We start from the raw sequence: 20,197 nt of genomic DNA on the forward strand, positions 1-20,197 counted from the left end.
CCGAAGGTACGGGAGTTGACAAAAAGATGCAGTTCTCGTGTAGCTGACACTCAGAACTACTGAGCCTTTCTCTGGGGACTGGGCAGGTCCTTTGGCAGTAAGCGGGGTACTGGCCGGAAAGCCTGCAGTGCTTGTGTTTGTCCCCAGGTCTCTCCAGGTGACACCGGGTGGGACGTGTTCAGCCTGGACTACCACGTCGACGGGCCGATCGCAACGGTAAGGCCATGCGGGGTGATGGGACGCTGGCTGCAGCTCCTCACGTTGCTAGCCGTTGTGTTGTTTTAGGACTGGCCATCTTCTCCAGGAGCTTCTAGAGAAAGCCATCACTTGGCATCTAGGATAGACCCACCGAATGAATACTGAAGCCAGAATCGTGTGTGTATTTTAGATGATCATTAATGAGTGCTGAAATGATCTATAATTTTAAGAATTCTTAAAAATACCCTTTGTTCCATCATAGGTTTCAGCAAGTACTTAATAAATGAATTGCTGATTGTGCTCTGTTGTTCTTAGACCATAGCAAGTAATTTGGGGTGGTTTGAAAGGAACCACAAAGTGTATTTCAGGAGAGTCACATTTTTGCTACTTCGATCAAATGTGATATTTAGCGTCATTTAAACTGTTGGGGAATTGCTGTACTGTCGTATGGAGTGCGTTTGCTGCGCTTAACGAACGTGCTGCTTCTTCCCAGCCGTCCCCACACGGGAGGGAGACTGACCATCGGCGTGTGTCTGCACTTAGCCTGCCCCTTCCCTCAGCGCTCACGCTTTTATTCAGACAGGAGCGAAGCCTCCTTCACCAGGAAGCTTCTTTGGACTTACTCCAGTCGTTCTATATCCGAAATATTGAAGGAGGACGTGCATTTCTTTTAATTACTGGGGAAAATACTCCGTTAAGGAGTGATATAATTCCTCCGGGACGAGTACCACCCCCGCCCGGGTGCTTTCATGGGGCTGCCCTCCCGCTGCGCCCCCTGCAGGCTAATGGCAGCTCCTGGTGCACCTGCTTTTACACGCACGTCCTCACTGTTTAAACCTGACCAGGTCAAAGCCACCGTAGTGTAAATGCATAACTGCTCTTAAATTTAGTTTTTGTCATATCCAAATTAGTTTTTTCGCCTTTGATTTCTATCCTAAGTGGTTTTAAGTTCTTATTCCTTAAAATACTCTGTTCTCAGGCGCCTGGCTGGCTCAGTTGGTTAAGCGTCCAACTCTTGATTTCGGCTCAGGTCATGATCTCAGAGTCCTGAGTTCGAGCCCTGTGCTGGGCTCCATGCTAGGCACGGAGCCTACTTTAAAAAAAAAAAAATTCTCTACATGATTATTTAAATCAGGAACCTTCACATTATCTACTCTGTTACTGTTGAGTACGCTGCATACTATTTTTTCATAGTGTAAAATATACCATAGTAAAGGCAATCGTATCTTGTTATTTTGAAGTGTAAGTGCCTTGAGTATTAGGTAGATTGAACACGGTCCATACACATAGTTACTGAATTATCTCACGGTGCTGCAGACCTTACTGGGCGTACACAGTAATGCGTGGCACATCTTGTGTGTGAACATTTGGTTATGCAGTGTATTTTTCAAATTTTAGATTTTTGAAAGCTCTAGTCAAACAGTCAAGAACTTTATATCACAGATTTAAAGAACAGATTTAGGATTGATCCCTAGCTGTGGCTAGCAAGCGTTGACTTCCATGCCAGCCCCAGCAGGTGGAGGGCACCCCTGGGGGGGCCCTCTGGGAGGGGGAGCAGGGCCTTGGAACGCATCAGCAGGACGTGCTGGGGACATTGTGCGGGACGTGATGTCTTGCACATCTGGCCTTTGCTGTTCAGTCCTAGGGTTAGCCTATGTCCCGGCTTGTTATATTTTCAGCTACATGGGATATTTTATTGAAAGATCTACTTTGAGAGTCAAGTTTTGGAAGAAAATGGATTTTCTGCCTTTTCCCCGGTTTAATTTACTGTATTATCTCTATTCCCTTTATGTTCTCATTGAGATTGTCATTTTTGTAGAGAATTTAATTATAATGAGAACATATATTAGTCACATAATTTTATCTTCTATAACATAGTATAATTTTAGTTTCTTACTAATTCTCTGAAGAAGGACATGGAGAGGGCGCCTGGGTGGCTCAGTTGGTTAAGCGACTGCCTTCGGCTCAGGTCATGATCCTGGAGTCCCTGGATCGAGTCCTGCATCGGGCTCCCTGCTCAGCGGGGAGTCTGCTTCTCCCTCTGACCTTCCCCCCTCTCATGTGCTTGCTCTCTCTCATTCTCTCTCTCTCTCAAATAAGTAAATAAAATCTTTAAAAAAAAAAAGAAGGACATGGAGAGATTATCTCTAATCTTCTCACTTGGGTACTGGGTAGGATAAAATCCATGGGTTTCTGTCCTTGATCTTCAGGGTATTAGATGAGGTGTCAGGAGCTTATTTGATATTTTTCTGAACTTTATTCCACACAGGCAGTGAACTGAAAGACCAAATATGTGGCAAAACTAAATGTGAAGGGTGTTTTCCCCTGTATAAATGCAGTGGGGTAGGAGTGTTTTCTCTGAAACAGTTACTGTTTTTAAAGAATTGGATTAAACTGAATGTTTGTAAATTTGGGGCACATTAAATGTGCTCTGGAAGCCTGGCACTGAAGGATCCCTTGAGATGGCATTTGTGTAGCAGATTTCTTTAATTCACTTGTAAGTGGTTTCATCGTATCACCTTTATTTCTGTGATTGCATAAACAATAGTGTGGGCAGCACAGCGAAATAGATAATCCCCGAAACATTCATAGTTGATTCCAGAGTCCATTCAAAGCAGTTCCTAGCCACTCCCATTTAGACATGCCATCGTGAGTTAGTAATTGGCACCTGCCAAATACTGGCACAGGAAGGCCTGCAGGAGACTAGACAGGTAGTCCTTCTAACACATGAGCAGTGCTGAGAATATACAAAAGAAGAAGACAGGGTACAGCAGTATACTGCGAAGTGCTCAAATTGCAAGGGTCCAGTGATAAATGTCCTGTCTGCAGAAGGGGCCGGGGAAAGGCGTGTGGCCTTTGTCCTTGAGGGCCAGGTGGGGTCTGGGCCGGAGGAGAGTGTGGGCTAGCTAGGGCATAAGGGGTGCAAGGGGGTGATGTGAGGGAAGGCCCCAGGGTGAAGGGCCATGCTCCTGGAGGCCCAGAGCTGCTGGGCGGGCTGTTTCCAGTTGTTTGTGCTGCAGGGGGAGCGCTGGGCACACGGGAGACGCATCCCTTGCTCAGGGCATCTAGGAAAGGGCAAACGTGTGCCCACATCTGTTCTGCACACACACAGGAGTGTCACAAACATGTTTGCATGGGACGGACGGACACTGGAAGATTCTCTGTGGTTCACCTGACGTGCGTATTTCACTGGCCCCCATAGGAGAGAGGTGGGCGTGGAAGGAAGGCCTCGTCCCACCCCTGCCCACAGGGCTCATCCTCCCGGGACCGGACACTGCTGGCCATTTGCAGTGAAATGGCCTCAAGAGCAAAACACACATACGTGAAAACAACCCGGAGACCTCTTTATAGGCTGGAGATCCTTCCAGGCCCACCGTCCATGAGATTCACCACCCTCACATCTCCCTTGGCGGGGGGGGGGGGGGGGGGGGGGGGGCGGCGGTGGTAGAAAAAACTGCCACATAGCTGGAGCTGGAGTTAAGAGTCCACATGGTCGGCTAAGGTTTAGGCTAGGTTTAAAAGTCCCAACACACCGCCTACTAGTGTGTAACCTTAGGCCTCTGTTTCTCAGTCTATGAAATTGGTATAAAAAGATCTACCTTTTATTACTGTGAGTTTGCTTGATATGCTGCTTAACACATCATTAATCACTGTAGTTGAATATAATGATACTTTCCTAAAATGTATTAGTTCCTTAATACCACTTAGAATTTATTAGAGTTGATTGTGTGTTCTTAGGCTTTTTTTTGCTTAAAAAAAAAAAAAAATGAAGAAAGGTCAAGGTCTGTCCTGGTAAGATCCTTCCATCACAGAGTACTGCCAACCTGTCTGGTGCTGTTCTTTTCAGGTGTTTACTCGAGAGTGTATGAGCCACTACCTGAGAGTATTTAACTTCCTTTGGAGGGCTAAGCGGATGGAATACATCCTTACCGACATTCGAAAGGGACATATGTGCAATGCGAAGCTCCTGAGGAATATGCCAGGTAAACTCACCACCGGGTGGTCACGGGGCCTGCGTCGCAGCCTGACCTGTGCTTGCTAGCAACTTAGCCAACAAGGACACATATTAAAGTCACCAACCTGAGAAGTGATGCATTTTTGTGCTTTTGGATTTGGTTTTTGTGAAAAGGCTCATGTGTAATATTGCTAATCTTGATTTCTGTGCAAATCCGGAAGAAAATTGAGTCAAGTTAGATTATTTTAGATCATGAGGTTTCTTTCAGAGTTATATTCGTTTGCACTCTAGTGTTCACATATGGATTTTATTTTTTTAATTAATTTTTAAGGAAAGAAAGCTGTTTAATAAATCACTGGTTCATTTAAAATTCACTTAGTGTTTTGATTAAAGTCTGTTTGGGAATTGCTTTAATGTTTGTTTTGGTGTGTAAACCAGGACATGGAAACATTTTGTAATATTATTTTACAATTACAAGCTGTAATAAAAATTCTCATGTCAGATAGCCGGGTTTATTTTAATGTTTTAAATATTGAATAATTTCAATTATGAATAATTTTGAAATCTTCATATTGAAATTCATTTGTTCAAGACCTTTGAGAAAGTATTTCAACAATGTGTCTTTCAAGAGAAACAGCACTGATAGATTCTTAATACTTTGATGAAAGTGATTATTGAAAAAGGAGCCATTGAGGGGCACCTGGGTGGCTCAGATGGTTAAGCATGTGCCTTCGGCTCGGGTCATGATGCCAGGGTCCTGGGGTCGAGCCCCATGTTGGGCTCCCTGCTCGGTGGGGAGTCGGCTTCTCCCTTTCCCTCTGCCTCTCCCCTCTTTGTGGTCTCTCTCTCTCTCTCTCTCTCTCTAATGAATAAATAAAAAATCTTAAAAAAAAAAAAAAAAAGGAGCCATTGTTTGAAGAGAGGCAGGCGTGATCTCTCCACGTTTATTAGGTCAAGGCTGATCCTTAAGCAGCTCCCAGAGTTCCAGAATAATGACAACCCAGAGGAGGGGGTCGGTGTGTTGACAGACAGGATGGGCAGTTTGTATTGGGCATCCCATGCTTTCTGTATTCACAGCTCTTCTTTTCCTGGGGATCAGGATGCCCTAATTCTCCTGGCCTCGCTTCCTCTGGACTCACTTTGTAGAAAATTAATAATAAGGACCCTCTGACATAGCTGAAAAGTGAGAGCGAACACTTTCTTTTAACTACCATGATGGACATGGACAGGAAATACTGCCTTTGAGTATCTCTAGTACATGTGGGCCGCCTGGTAGAGGGGCTGCTTTGTGAAGGAAGGCAGGAGGCATCCGTCCCTCAGAGGGCCTCACGGTCTGCTGGCTCTGCACCTGTCCCCCTTCTCCATAGTGTGTCTCAGGGTGACTCATGCCGTCTGCTGGGTGCGCGCTGTCGAGCTGTCCTGATTGCTGGCCTTGTGCCCTTCCCGGGGCGCGTCCAGCACCATGGCCTGAGTGGTGCTGCGTCCCCCTTCCTGCCCGATTCGGACCGGCTCCAGGTAGTGCAGATACTCCGTGCGTCAGGGATGGTCTGGGGAGTCTGGGCTTGGTAGCAGGTCCAGCTGTTTAGCTGGTTGTGACACATTTCTGATTGCAGTATCCCCTCACCAGGGTCTGCATGAACTTGCTCTTCTCTTGCACTGAGTAGTCAGCAAGCTCTGTTTTCCCCTCGAAGGTCACAGACATCTGGTCAGTCTTCTGTGCGTGGAAGAAGTAGGCTTTTTCCTGTGTGACGTTAATCACGCAAACATAACTAGGTGCCGTTACGGAGAGCTCTGTGTTAGCTTCTTCCACTGACCCTTTCCCTGTCGCTGAAACTTCTAAAATATTTATGATAGCAGAATATTGCCTCATGCATATATATTTGTACTATTCTGTCCTTTCTCTTTGGTTGCATATGTATTCTTTTTTCCCCATGAATATGACTAATGCCATAAGCTTTTTTAAGTATATATCTATTTGCGTCTGAATATTTCTTTAGATGGGTTAGGGATGGAACAGCTGTTGCTGATATTTCAGCTCTGGGTGCCGATGACTTTGGGAATGAGGAGCCGGTTCAGGGCGCGGCCGCACGAACGCAGCCCTCTGCCGGGAGGCGGGCTCTGTTGCTCTTGGTCAGCGAAAGTTGGGTACTGCCTTCAAACAGATTGTCCATTTGTTTTAATTTTTAATGCTTTTTAAATGTTTAGTATAAACACTTTCTTTTGTCATTTGTGTTTCTCTTTTCAGGAAACTTTTTTTGCTCATGTTTCTTTTGGGGTGTAATGTTTTTATTTTCAGTTATAAGGAATATTTTAAAGTTGTTAGTGTTCAGGCAACTTAATGAGCAGAAATCAACCAGCTACTTCGTTAGCTCTTGTTAATACAGCAAATTTAGAAACATCCTGCCAACCATAAATCTGAGGCAAAAACACGAAGATTATATAAAGTGCTCCTGTAAATCACCTTCGGGGTTTTTCACTCATGTACACTGTGGATAGCTGGCTTGGTCCATGCGTACAGTGTTGTTAATTATTACCCCAAATATCATTGCAATAATATCTATTGAAATAATTTTTTTTTGGAATAAATAGTTACACTTGAAAATTATTTGCTTAGTACAGGAGTCTTTGATAGTGGTCTACTAGGATGTTGATGCCTGTTTTTAAATATTTGTCTTTCAGCCAGACAAAAAAACAATTGTTCTTACAAAAATCGTTTTAAGATTTGGGTTCTAGTGGTATGGAGTTTTTTTTTTTGTTGTTGTTGTTGGATTCAATTAATGTAAAGTATGAGAATTAGTGGCAACTAAATCTGTATTTCATATAACAGCTAACAAAATGAAATAAATATAGTTAAATGAGCTTGTATTCTTTCTCAACCTTTGTGTACTGGAGGGGAGAGAGGGAATGGAGGCCCCTCTCCCCAGAAGAGTGGTATTAAAATGATCTCCTTTTTGGTCCTTAGTAGGGAATAAAAGTGAGTGTGGTGGAGGTGGGAGAGGCGGTCAGGCCCTTGTAGGAGACCCACCGCCACAGGGCCGCTGCCGCATTTTGCCCGTGTGACTGGCAGCTGTTTTTCTTTCTTATGATAATAATGTTTATCTTATGAAAGAGTGTTCTAGACTGCAGAAACAGTAACTTAAAAAATGAGTAGACGTCTTTCTCTTTAAAGTTATCTCTTTGTGTATATCATCTTTGTGTGTATGGATGAGTCGGCGCTGCTCGGTAATTAGACCTTTACAAGGAGTTCCCAGTGCCGACTGTTAAGCTGTGTGGTTAGTGGTCAGCTGAGCGGCACTGCCCGGGTGAGTCTGCAGTCCTCCAGCCACCGCGCTGTGGCCACGAGCCCGCTTCCTTGTCTTCTGCCTCAGTTCCCTCATCTGGGGGCGGGGCTGCGACCACAGCCCTTACTTCCTGGGGTCATGGGGCCCCAGTCTGTGTAGTGCACTTACCCATGCGGCCTGGGGCTGGGGGGGCACCTTTGCAGGCACCACTCCTAGCTGCCGGGCCATACGTTGGGCAGCGGATGGCGTTTGCAGGAGGACCTTCGTGGTGGTTAGAGATTCCACAGACAGGAGGTTTGAAACAGTCTGAGTCTCACAACTTTGGACCCTTGGCCTTGAGAAATAAATCAGATGGGTGATTTGATCAAGTCGCTTTTAAGTATAGTAGCCTCAGCTATAAATACAGGTTGAAGGAGGTGATTTGCAATTGGGAAGAAACTGTTTTAGGGTTTTTGGGTTTTTTTTTTAAGAAACTTCTTACAATTTTTAACAGTCCTCCATGCTGTTGAAGGTGCATCTCCAGATGAGCAGGTGCTTCCCGCTGGAGATGCCTGCGACGCGCAGTCAAGTCCTCGCAGGGCCTGCCGTCAGTTTCCGTCAGGCTTGACGTTCTCCCAGCACCCTGGAGAGGGCAGCACAGAATTACAGACGGACCTCACGCTTGGCTCCTGAACAAGCTGACGAAGGAGCGGTCATTCTTGATTTTGTGTGTGAAACTGTCTGCTGTGAAGGTAGCCCGGCAGGAGATGTATTGTGTTTGTGTATTTATTGGACCCCAGTGCAGGTGTTGCTTTGCTTCTGGGATTCTTTCTTTGTAGGTCAACCATAAAAACACAAGCACAGGGCGCCTGGGTGGCTCAGATGGTTAAGCGTCTGCCTTCGGCTCAGGTCATGATCCCAGGGTCCTGGGATCAAGTCCCACATCGGGCTCCCTGCTCCTTGGGAGCCTGTTTCTCCCTCTGCTTCTCTCTCTCTCTGTCTCTGTCTCTTGTGAATAAATAAATAAAATCTTTAAAAAAAAAAACAAAAAACAAAAAAACAACAAAAAAACACAAGCACATCCATGTTAAGTATGTTGTGATGTATTTTCAAGATGCTGGGTAAAGAGATTCAAGGGGTGTTTCGGGTGTAAGTTAGATTTTTTAGGAATTAAAGGACCAGATTATCCCTTATGAATTCAGTCTGCTTATGAATTGGGTTCCTAGTCATTTGTTCGAGCGTGACCAGGCAGTGAGAAGTTCTGAGTCCAGCGTCTAGCATGGGAATTCTCGTGTGGGGAAGAGTTGCAGCATTATAGGGATTTCAGACTTCCATCATATGGGTCATCAGGTTCCTTTTCTTTTTTTTTTTTTATTTTTTATTGTTATGTTAATCCCCATACATTACATCATTAGTTTTAGATGAAGTGTTCCATGATTCATTGTTCGTGCATAACACCCAGTGCTCCATGCAGAACGTGCCCTCAATACCCATCACCAGGCTAACCTATCCTCCCACCCCCCTCCCCTCTAAACCCTCAGTTTGTTTCTTAGAGTCCATCGTCTCTCATGGTTTGTCTCCCCAATCAGGTTCCTTTTCAATGGGAAGTGGTCACAGGTCCCTTTACTCAGAGGCTTCATTTCGGAAGAATGTCATTGAAGATGCTGTTCTTTATACTCACTTATATAAGAAAAGAGGATTTTTCTAGAAGGAAAATAAAGTATTTGGGAGTACCTTAGACTATTAAAGGGAAGAACACTTATTTTAACACTATTGCTAATTTGCTTTGGTCAGGGAAGGCTTTTGAAAACGATGTGAATTTAAATAGTCAAGACATAGAGGAGGACACACCATCCGCTTTAATCTTGAGGACTGAAATCCCTCATCCAGTGAGGAGTTGTTGAGGGCCTACTTTGTGCTGCCTGTTCTTGGTATCCGGTGACAGGCATGACAAACAGGGTCCCAGTGGGGCCTATTAGGGCAGGATGGACATTTAAACAAGAACTTAGAATGCACGACGATGAGTTGTTTGATGTGGACGAGACCAGGTGCTCTAGGAACATAGAAAGGAGACACCTGGCAGACGTGGGTAGCTTACTGGGCTCCACAGTGGTGCCCAAGGCTGCACCTGGACGTGAGTGTGTCCGTGAAGGGAAGAGTGTGGGGGTGGGGAGGATGGGCCAAGGGCAGGCCTTCAGGGCCTCACAGGCTGGGTCTCGGGTCAGTCTGAATTCAGTGGCAGGGGGAGCCATGGGAGGGTCTGTACCAGGGAGTGGGGCATGCTCGGAATTGTTTGGTTCTGAAAGTTACTCTGACATCACTGAAGAAAGTGGGTCTCAGAGGCAAGGCTGGAGGTTGGCAGAGGCGTCGGTTGTGATCCTGTGGGAGGGTGGCCGTGGTGGACATAGTATCCTGGGGTTGGGGAGAGTGCATGGACTTGAGGGAGCTCTGGGGGCCGGGGCTGGGTGATTGGGCTCTGTTTTGAGCTGGGGATGGGGGGGGCATTCACCAGGCCCAGAGCGCTGGGGGAGGAGCACTTTGGGGGTAATGCTTCCGTTTCAGATACATTAATTTGAGATGTTTTTAAGAATATATGGGACGCATCTGTTGGGTTGGTCGGAAGCCCAAGGCAGATCAGACCTAGAGATTAAAGGTGTAGACGCAGTTCATGTAGATGATCCTGGACGCCATGGAATCGATGAGATTGCCTCAAAATGGGGTGAAAAGAGAAAAGGTCTTGCAGCAAGGAGCAGCAGAACAGGCCCTCCTAATGGAGACGAGGAGAAACAACCAGAAAGGTGGGCAGTGGACCCGGAGAGGGTGGTCTCTCTGAAGCCACGGGAGGAACGCTCCAATATGGCAACGGTGCAGGAAACCAGCTAAGGTGGAGACTGGGGACTGACCCCAGCCGCCCCTCGTCTTTGGCAACGGGCCAAGGCACATGTAACAGTCCGGGCGAGAGGACGCGAGCACGAGCAGAACGGGGGCCCAGAGTGGCCTGGAAGCTGCACAGCGGAGGAGAGCTTCCTGCCGAGGCCACGGCTCTTGGGGAGGGCGGAGGGGAGCTGTGGTTGGAGGACCCCAGGTAGTGGTGGCTGGAAGCCGCTGTCTTGGAGTCAGACAGAGAAAGGAGAGGGCTTCTGGGCAGCATGGAGGACCAGCTGAGGCCAAATGCCGGGAATTTTAGGTTGGTACCAACAGGAGTCCAGGATGGTTTCTGTAGATGCTTCTGTTTTGTGTTCATTGAGCTGCATTTTCATCTCCATATCTGGGTGACATGAGAGATTCTGGTAGATTAATGGCAGTGGAGAGATTGTGCTCTGAAATAAATCCAAGATAATAAAGTGGAGTCGGTGACTTAGTCACTATGTTATCAAACTGTGTGAGTACCGGGCAGAAGTTCCTGGTTTATGAAGGAGCTCAAAGATGAAATGTGAAAAATGTTAGCAAACTCGTATAATGTACAAGTAAAAACACATTGTCCAGGTAGTGCTGGATTGTCTGTCAATGGGACCTCAGTGGAAACACCCGAGAAGACCGCTGGACAGAGAGACCAGAGCAGGAACAGCGCGCATTTTCGTGGGATTGAGCTTTTCCCCTTGTGTGCAGAACACTGACTAGGAGCTAGATGCTGAGACGAGCCACACAGATTTCTGTGCTTCTGTGACACACGGGGCCCCGGAGACAGCACCGAGAGGAGCCTGCTTTACCATCCTCATGCGCGTCCGTCAGGATATGCCATGAGGTCTACAGTTTTGTCAGCGATGTTCGACTCTCTCTGGTAGAAAAATGGGAGGATGGAGAAGTGTCAACTGCGTAGATGCCTCACAAGGCTTTTGAAATAAACAGCTGACGGCGTTCGCCGTGAGTCCGAGCAAAGCAGCACATCTTAGGAAGCAGTCCGCGTGCACTGGAGGGGAGACTCGGAGACACGGGCTATTGCAGCGAGACCTGGTGTCCTCACGGGTGTGGTTTGTAAAGGGGCAGGATGGATGGCGCACACCTGCGCGCGTGCTGGAGGCTTTAAATACACGCAGTCTCTCCAGGTAAGACCGCCTGGCCTTCGGGGGAAGGGTAGCACGGTCCCTGTCATTCCAGCTCTGGGCTGAAGCCCAGACGGAGTTGTAAATGGCAGTCCTGACACCGTGATGTGGATGACTCCCACTTAGAGCAGCATTTTATGACTCTCTTTTATGCCGAAAGTAATCTAGGTAAATAGGCTTTGGGTATCCGGTGAGACACGTCAGCCCCCTTTGGTAGTTTTAGTAGGAAAAGTACATTCTTCATTTTGGGCTTACAGATGACATGGCAGCCCCTAACCTGTTCTTCCCGGGAGTATTTACGCCGTCCAGGACTAGCGGGTTCCTGACGGTGGGGAAGGCGCCGGGGGTTTGGAGCGTGTGCTCATCCCCTGGGGTGGCCTGCTGCTCTGCGGGCCAGTGGTGTGTGCTGAGCCAGGCCAGCAAAGTCCCCACGGGGCACTTCATCCGTTCTTAAAGTCTGTATCCCACTGTTCTGTCATGTGTTTCTGTTTCACTTCCTTATTACTCTTAGGAAGGGACAAGAATGATTTCTCAAAGAACTGCATGCAGCAACGATTGTTTACCTAAGGAGCTAATTAAAGGCATTTGGGGTGGCAACAAAAATACGTCCGGTCTGACCCACATTGAAATGCGCTTGTAAGCATTTTCTGTGGTGACCCCATCTGCTTGAGCCCTCCTCTACCGTGGTGTCCCCTCGCACTCTGGTAGGGTCTTTGAATGAAAAATTAAAAGTATGAGCAGAGAATGCCTGCTCTGTGTGACCTCTAAGCCTTTTGGTGGTTTTATAATCTTGCAAAGAACAGGAGCAGAGTTGGGGCTCAGGCCCATCGCCCTCCTGGTTCCTGTTCCTCTCGGGTGACAAGATCCCTTTCGGGCCCTCAAGGAAATGTCACTTTTGTCTCCAGATCGCTGGGAGTCGTGAAGTCTTGCCCAGCAGCAGGCAGACGTGTTGTAAAGAAGCCGCAGAACTGAGTGAATATTCATACTTGTACAATGAAATGCGTCTATTTAAGTTTCAGATGCAATTGTTTTGTTTAATGCCGTTCCTTATCAGGTCCTTACATTATATAAAGTAAAATAATGCTACGTGATGAGACAGCTGAGCCCTTGTGTAGCTCGAATGGCGTGGAACTTGATAATGGAAGGACTGTTTCCTGTTTGAAGGGGTTGACAGTGAAAGCTGGTGGTGGTTTTTGAGAGAGAGGTTGCAGACGTCTGGCGGGGGGTGTGGCTGTGTACGTGTGTCCCCGCGGCGTCTTGACACCAGCTCCTCGGCTCTCTTGCAGAGTTCTCTGGGGTGCTGCACCAGTGTCACGTTCTGGCCTCTGAGATGGTCCACTTCATTCACCAGATGCAGTATTACATTACGTTTGAGGTACATTCAGAGCATCCTTTGACATTTCTTTAAATGGGTCCTGTCTTAGGCTTTTGTGTGGGTATTTTGTCAAAGATGCAGGAAGACACGCCTTGTACCTGAGTGTCGCGTTGTTGTTTCCTAGGTGCTTGAATGCTCTTGGGATGAACTTTGGAACAAGGTGCAGCAGGCCCAAGACTTGGACCACATCATTGCGGCCCACGAGGTCTTCCTGGACACCATCATCTCCCGCTGTCTGCTGGACACCGACTCCAGAGTAAGACCCATGTGCCGTTAGAAACAGAAACAATGAGAGTCTTCTCCTCTTGGGCTCCTGCCACATGGGGCATCTTAGAAATCGCCTGATGCCCACATTACTAGTAACTAGGACTGTTTTACTAATAATTTGAGGTGCTGGGTGGACCCTTTCTGAGTGGAATTAGAACAAGAACATGCTCTGAAATGGTTATGAAAGTGGCAAAGCATGTATTCGCACCCCTCCACTTCCTCGGTGTCATAGTGGTGGTGTCTCATGGGGCTCAGAAGACAGAGATGAACCACCGCGCTGGTTTCGTGTTGGGCCCTGAGTAAACCAGGCAAATGGTGCGAGGACACAGCAAATGGCCGCCCGTCTGTGAGTTCAGGAGGACGGCGTGAGGACATGCAGAGCGCTTCAGGCTCTCCCTACATGCTATTATCTAGGGACAATGGTCTTTTATGTGTTTGCCTTGGTTAAGTGAGTGTCTGGCTGCATGTGTTAGAAAATAGGCGGTTTGTCTAGAAAAACTGTAAGCGTTCCGCAGCCCCAGCTTGTCGCTAGTGTTGCTCCCATGTAGACACCTGAACGTTGCTGTTCTGTGTGGCCAAGCCTCGTGGAGTTCTGGTTTTATTTACACATCTGGGGAAGCAAGGAACACGTTGTTTTCAATTGAAACAAAGATATTGTGACGTAAGAGTCTTTAAAATTTCATGTGCATTTTTGACATTAAATGTGACTTCAAGTAAGTTTCTCGCTCACAAAGGGCTGCTTCTGCTTCTACCTGCACCCTCCTCAAGGGAAACGCGCTGCTTCACGGAGGGCGTTCGTTTAGCATATCTGGGTTTCCCAGTCGTGGCTGGGAAACACCTGTCTTGGTATGCCAAATTTTATTACTAAAACTGTCGCTCATATGTGCAAAAAATTGCTCAAAGATGCTTCTATATAGAAAGCTTTTATAAATATATGGAAACAATGGCACAAAAGTAATTTTTAAAATAGTTTGGATATAATTAATCATTTAAGAAATGCGCACCTGCGGCCTTTTGGCCTTGGCCACGGTGAGTGAGCTTTGTCTGCGTCGGCTGAGCCCATAGCTGTGGTCTCTGTGAGCCGTCCGTCTGTCGGCACACGGGTCCCCCGGGAGCAGTAGACGAGCCTCCTGCGCTGTTGGAGGCACTCACGTAGTAACAAGTGGGACGCTGTTCCCTGGGGCTCTGTGGGCACTGCGCTGTCTCGTGTTAAGAGGGTGTGACACTCGTCTCCTGTAGGTCTGCGAGAGGTGAATGGTGTAATTCACGGAAACCGTTTATCACGGTGCCTGACGCGTAAATGTTCGCTAGCTCTGTTTTTAAATGGTTCAGAGCCACGGTGTGCGTCTTACAGAGATTGAGCGTGGTTGGAGTCTGCTTTGCAGGAGACGGGAACTTGTTAGGATTAGGCCCACAGCGACGTCGGTCTCCATGTGGGGTGTAAGGAGCCGTCAGGGGCTGGCAACGTTGGGGTTCAGCCACGTCCATGAGTGACAGTTCTGTACAAAACAGTCACACCTCTTGCCTCTAGAAGGTTTCCACTGATAGGAACAGAATCCAAGGAGAAACATTTTTGCCTATAGGACCGTTTTCTCGTGGTCATGGAATGCTTACGTGCGGGTTGCCCGAGTCACTCCTTTGGTGGAGTCACAGTGGAGCTAAAGGCTTGGTAATCGTTTTTGAAGTAGCCCGTTTGCTGATGGTTTTACTTTTATTTTATTATTTTTTTTAAAGAATTTTTTATTTTTTATTAGGGGCACAAGCAGGGGGAACAGCAGGCAGAGGGAGAAGCAGACTCCCCGCTGAGCAGGGAGCCCGACGTGGGGCTCAATCCCAGGACCCCAGGATCATGACCCGAGCCGAAGGCAGACACCCAACCGTCTGAGCCACCCAGGCGCCCTGGTCTTACTTTTAATTTGGTGGTTTAAAAGAATCACTAGAGGTTTTATTTTTTAAGGAACCCAGTATATAGAGCAGATTCGAACCGTCTGTTCTTGACAGAAGTGGAGTGCGTTTCGGTATCTCCCTTAGTAAGGAGACGAGGCTGTTGGCTGGGCGCATAGTTTTGAAGGGGGTTTGTGGCCGGGCGGCGGCAGCGCGCGCACGTGTGTGGTCCTCGTCTGGGCGCTGCTGCTGCCCTGCTGCGCACCGGGGCCGCCCCGGACGCACGTCCCCGCTTCTCCTGCCCGAGCCGACTGCTGCCCGGCCCTTCCCGCCTTAGCTTGAAGCCAAAGCAGTCACCTCGTAGATGAATTAACTGCTCCAGAAATAGCAGTTCTTATTTGATTACAGTAAAGAAACAGATTGGAAGAAATGGATCTTTTTTAAAAACAAATTAGACTATCTCCATCTTTTGTTTTGCTTTTTTCTTATCAAGTAAGACCCTCCGAGAGAACAAGCAGCCCTGCAGTGAGCCCGGTGTTTGCCGTGAGTCCTGGGCCGCCTGACCCAGCTGCAGCGGCCACGAGTTAGTGAGATTGGTGCCTGTGTGTCGCCGACCCTTCGAAGGGACATGTTCGGGCAGGGTGGAGCGCGCCCCCCACACAGGGGTGTGGGGCTGGCGTTGCGTGTGTCCTCACTAGCCCCTGCGTCTTCCACCCTCAGTGAGCCGGGGTGCCCGTTCTCGCCAGCTCAGCTTCCTTGCCGCCTCCTGTCCGTGAGCTTGGAGACCCGCCTGTTTCTTTCTCTCTTCAGGCTCCTCAGTCAAGTCCTGTCATCTTTCTCCCATAACCTCTTGCCAGTCTTTTCTAGGTTGTTACTACCATAAACGTGGTGGTTGGCTGGTTTGGAGGAATGGTATTCATTTCATTACTTTGATTTTTTTATCCATTTTTTTTTTCATCCCAAGGGTTTCTAGATCTGCTTAGATCCTGTTTTTACAAGGAAAGCCAGTTTTGTTTCTTTCTTTCCAGAGGGTCTGTTTTCTGCTTTGCCTTGCCTTGGGGTGTTAGCTGGGTCCATCAGGAGCATGGGTAGGTCTCCTTATCTCATCCCCGGCATTAAAGGGATGTTTTACTCTTTCACCATTCACTTTGATGTTTGCCAAGAGATCTCATAGAATCTTTTATCAAATTAAGGAGGGTCCTTGTAGTCCTAGTTTGTTTAGATGCCTTGTAGAAGTCATGAGTGGCTGTTAAGTTTTAAGACATGACTTTTTTTCCTGTGATTTCGAAATTATCTTTTCTCCTCAAATTGTTAATGGGTTTTTTTTAAATCGAAGCTGGCAGAGCATAGAGTTGACCCTGCTCTTCAGTCGTGTGCCCTCAGCCGTCCGCGGAAGACCGTGCGTGTTGGTTGTGTCATACCCCACCCCCGCCGGCGGCACAGTTGTCTTTGTGTTTGCTGTGCCCCCTTGTGTGTATATTTGGCGTTTTGCATGGATGTGTTTTTGATTTACATAAAAGATCTTTGCTACAGATCCCTTTCTCGTGCCCTCTCTCCACACCGCAGCACTAGGGAAGGGCAGTGTGTTTGCAGGGTTAAACCATCCTTGCATTCCTGCTCAATGCTGTTTTTTTAAACACTGTGCTGAATTTGTTTTTTTACTATATTAAGAATCTTCTTTCTCATATCCTCCATGTCTGGTCTTGGTGGGTATGGCACCAAAAAGTGAATCAAATGGGCCTGCTTTCCCGGCCCTTTCCGATGCTTGCTGACGGCTCCGTGAGGTGGGGCCGCGCTGCGGCTCGTGAGGCCACTGTGAGGGGAGTTCAGAACACAGCAGTGGAGGCAAAGAGCACTTGAGAATATGAATTGATACCTTGTTTTATAGTCTCTTTTTGTCTCCTCCTCAGGCACTTTTAAATCAACTCAGAGCCGTGTTTGATCAAATCATTGAGCTTCAGAACACTCAAGACGCGATATACAGAGCCGCCCTGGAAGAGCTACAGAGACGACTACAGTTCGAAGAGAAGAAGAAACAGCACGAAGTTGAGGTATGGCTTTTCTGCCAGTGGGCTATCAGTTCTAATAATGAGCTTATTGCCAGCATCGTCACAAATACAAGTAATTTTCCTGCTGAAATGTTCTTGGAGACGGTGCTCACACCTGCATTTGGAATCCTAAGGAGGCGCTGACCTTTCCTCTCGGAGTGGTCACCCTCGCTGTCATCCTGTTGTGGGCATGAGGACAGCGTGCACTGGAATCCCGTGAGTAAGCCCGTGGGCGCTGGTGGCTCTGCAGACTGGTCCTAGCTCTGCATCACCTGGTCACCTCCAGCTGGTGGACACACATGGACACGGGGGAACCAGAGCTCTGAGCTTGGGGCTACTTTCATTGACCTTCCTAAACCCATGACCTTGGGTAGTGAAGATGTATTGAACAAGTTTGGCAGTTTATGGGATTTCTTGTATTTGACATCATCTCTGTAATTTTTACTTTTCCAAGGTGTTTATTCTTGGGATGCTGACAAATTATTTAAAGGATTGATTGATTGATTGATTGATTGATTTAATTAATTTATTTATTTAGTGGGGGGGCGGGTATGAATCCCAAGCAGACTCCCTGCCAAGCGCAGAGCCCGACGTGGGGCTTGATCCCACCATCCTAAGATCGTGACTTGAGCTGAAATCAAGAGTCAGACGCTTAACCCACTGCGCCACCCAGCAAATTTTTTAGATAACACAGTTTGATTAGTTTTATTTTTATATGTTACCTTAAAACTTGTGTTAGGATCCTGTTCCGTTTGGAAAACTCACAACCGCTTAGAGTACCTGCTGTCTCCTCAGGGTTTTTTGGAAACAGGAGGAGGGCTTGCTCCATCTGTATTGCTGAGAGTGGGTGTGTGTGTGTCCAGCACACCCAGGTGCCAGGCCAGCCGAAGACGCCCCCTGACCATGCTCACTGGCGTTGTGGGTGGTTTGACTTCTCTAAGGTGTCCCCTCGTTGTACAGTGGGAGCGGTACTAAGACCCCATAGAGGGGCTCGCTGACGTGTGTAGGGCTTAGCTGTTATTTGGCATTTGGCAAGCGTACAGTAAAAGCTAGTCACTGCTGTGATTTTTAAAGCTGCCCACAGCCCGAGAATCCGCCCTTCTGGGGAATCACTAAACTACATAAAATCTACAAGAATCAGCCCTCCGGATTTTCACACTCTTCTAATAGCAGGGCGGCCAGTTGTGGGACTCACTGGCTCTCTCCGACTGTAAACTGTCAGCACCGGAGTGAGACAGGTCTGCATAATGAGTCCTGATCATTCAGTGTGTTTCATTCCGATGCGCTCAGGGATCCCTTTGGGCAGCTGAAAGCTGGAACTGTATCTGAGAAATTACTTAAATTCTGTGGGCAAAATAACTGAAAAGCAATCACTGAGACCTGGGGTCCATTGCAGTTTTAAAGAGACCATTCGAGAGGACTCATCCCCGAGCTCCAGAGCCCTGCGTGCGCTGCGACAAGCCGGCGCCTTCTTCAGCCCCTGAGTGGACCCAGTCTTCCTGTCAGACGCGCTTCGTCCCCCCATGGTTCTCTGCCTCCTTTCTTCTTTCCCTTAGGTTTATAGTGGTATTTCCAATTCAAGTTTAGGATTAAAGGGACTTTGTTTTCTTTATCTTCTGCATTGGAAATCCTGGTTTCTAGTACTAGCAGACTGTGACTTGCTGACAGCCCCTCCCCCCCAGCGTACACAGATGTGCCCACAGCTGTCTCCACACGTGTGCCCCAGCAGGGCAGCGACGGTAGTTACTGAGTGGGATGCACACTAGTTGTGCACATCAGAATCCGGGTTGTAATGCACTTGACATAATCACTCCCTTGAGGTTACGCCCCCAGCTCAGTATGCAAATTAATTGGTTTTGTTTTTTGCTTTTAACTTATAAAACAAAATTGAATGTACTCTTGTAAAATAGTTACCTGGTTCTAAAGTGAAATCTGTGGAACAAAGCATTTAGACAAGCCTGGCCTTTGTTGCCTCCTGCTCTGTGCTGGTCTGCGTCACGAAGCCCGAAGACCGTGTCACTGAGTTGGGATGTATCAGGGGGTAGGACATTACAAACAAGCTTTGGTTCATCCCTCAAGTACAAAGGTCGTGTATCGTTTGATGAAAATGTTGTAATTCACCACATTTACAAACTAAAGGAGGAAATTACATGATCATCTCAATAGATGGATAAGATCATTTGATGCTAATTGAATATCTGATAGAAGGTTTGCTTGAAAGGCCTGAGTCAAAACCGCATGCTTAACGGTGCAGTCCTGGGACTGAGACCCAGGGCAGTGAGCACTTCATTCAGTGTGGTGGTGGTGGTCCACCCGCCTTAGAAACCAAGACAAACAAATACAAGTGCAAACATGCAAGCAAGCTTTTTCTGGGGGAATGGTGGGGGGGGGGGCACAAGTCACAGTTGTGGACGTAGAAAATCCAAAATAATTTTAGGTAAGTTAACTAGAATTAATAAGTGAATTTATCAAAGTAGTAGGAAATAAGGTCCATATGCAGAAATCACTTCTATTTCTATCAGCCACAAACAATTTGAAATTTTAAAATGCCTTTAAAAGAGCATTAAATGTAATAAAATCTGTGTAAGGCCCTTGTACAGAAAACTGTGAAACAGGGCTTGGCGACCGACGGTCTGCAGGCCTGGCCTCCCGCGTGTCTCTGTGGATGGGGCTTCGTTGGAGCAGCCGTGCCAGTGATTTCCGCGTTGTCTGTGGTGCTCGTGTGCTCTGTGGTAGAGCGGAGCGACAGCGTAGATCAGGTGGCTCCCAAACCCCGGAGGACGAGCTCTCTGGCCCCTAACCACAGCACCACAGAGATCGCAGAGGGCCCCTCGAAAAGTGGAGGCGTAGACTGTATTCATGGATTGGGGAGCTGATAGATTCAGTGCAATCCCAGTTTTAATCCCCAACAGTTTTGGGGTTTTTTGTGGGCTTAATTTTGGGGGGGGATAGAAAATGATAAACTAATTCTAAAATTCACGTGGAAATACACAGGGCGTAGCTTGCAGTGAAGAGAATTTTGAACAAGAACAAATTAGACAATAATTTATTTTTAGTTGAGTATACATATACCCTCAAGATCTACAAAATTACGGCAGTGAAAAGAATGGTGTTGGCTCAAACAAGGGCAGTCAGGGGAGCAGAGTAACGTCCAGAAACAGCCCTTC

At 47.4% G+C, this 20,197-nt stretch overlaps 1 protein-coding gene across 1 annotated transcript in view; it reads left to right on the plus strand.

Annotated features, from left to right (window-relative positions):
* Positions 1-20,197, plus strand: part of TUBGCP3 (tubulin gamma complex associated protein 3) — a 75,202-nt gene that overhangs the window by 47,775 nt on the left and 7,230 nt on the right. The window contains exons 16-20 of the mRNA XM_035003035.1: positions 148-216; positions 4,046-4,181; positions 12,743-12,831; positions 12,956-13,087; positions 16,893-17,033. Coding sequence (XP_034858926.1) covers positions 148-216; positions 4,046-4,181; positions 12,743-12,831; positions 12,956-13,087; positions 16,893-17,033 — 567 coding nt within the window. The remainder of the gene's footprint in view (positions 1-147; positions 217-4,045; positions 4,182-12,742; positions 12,832-12,955; positions 13,088-16,892; positions 17,034-20,197) is intronic.

Source organism: Mirounga leonina, unplaced genomic scaffold (genome assembly GCF_011800145.1).
Source record: "Mirounga leonina isolate KUSES-001 unplaced genomic scaffold, KU_Mleo_1.0 Mir_127, whole genome shotgun sequence".
Taxonomy (NCBI): domain Eukaryota; kingdom Metazoa; phylum Chordata; class Mammalia; order Carnivora; family Phocidae; genus Mirounga; species Mirounga leonina.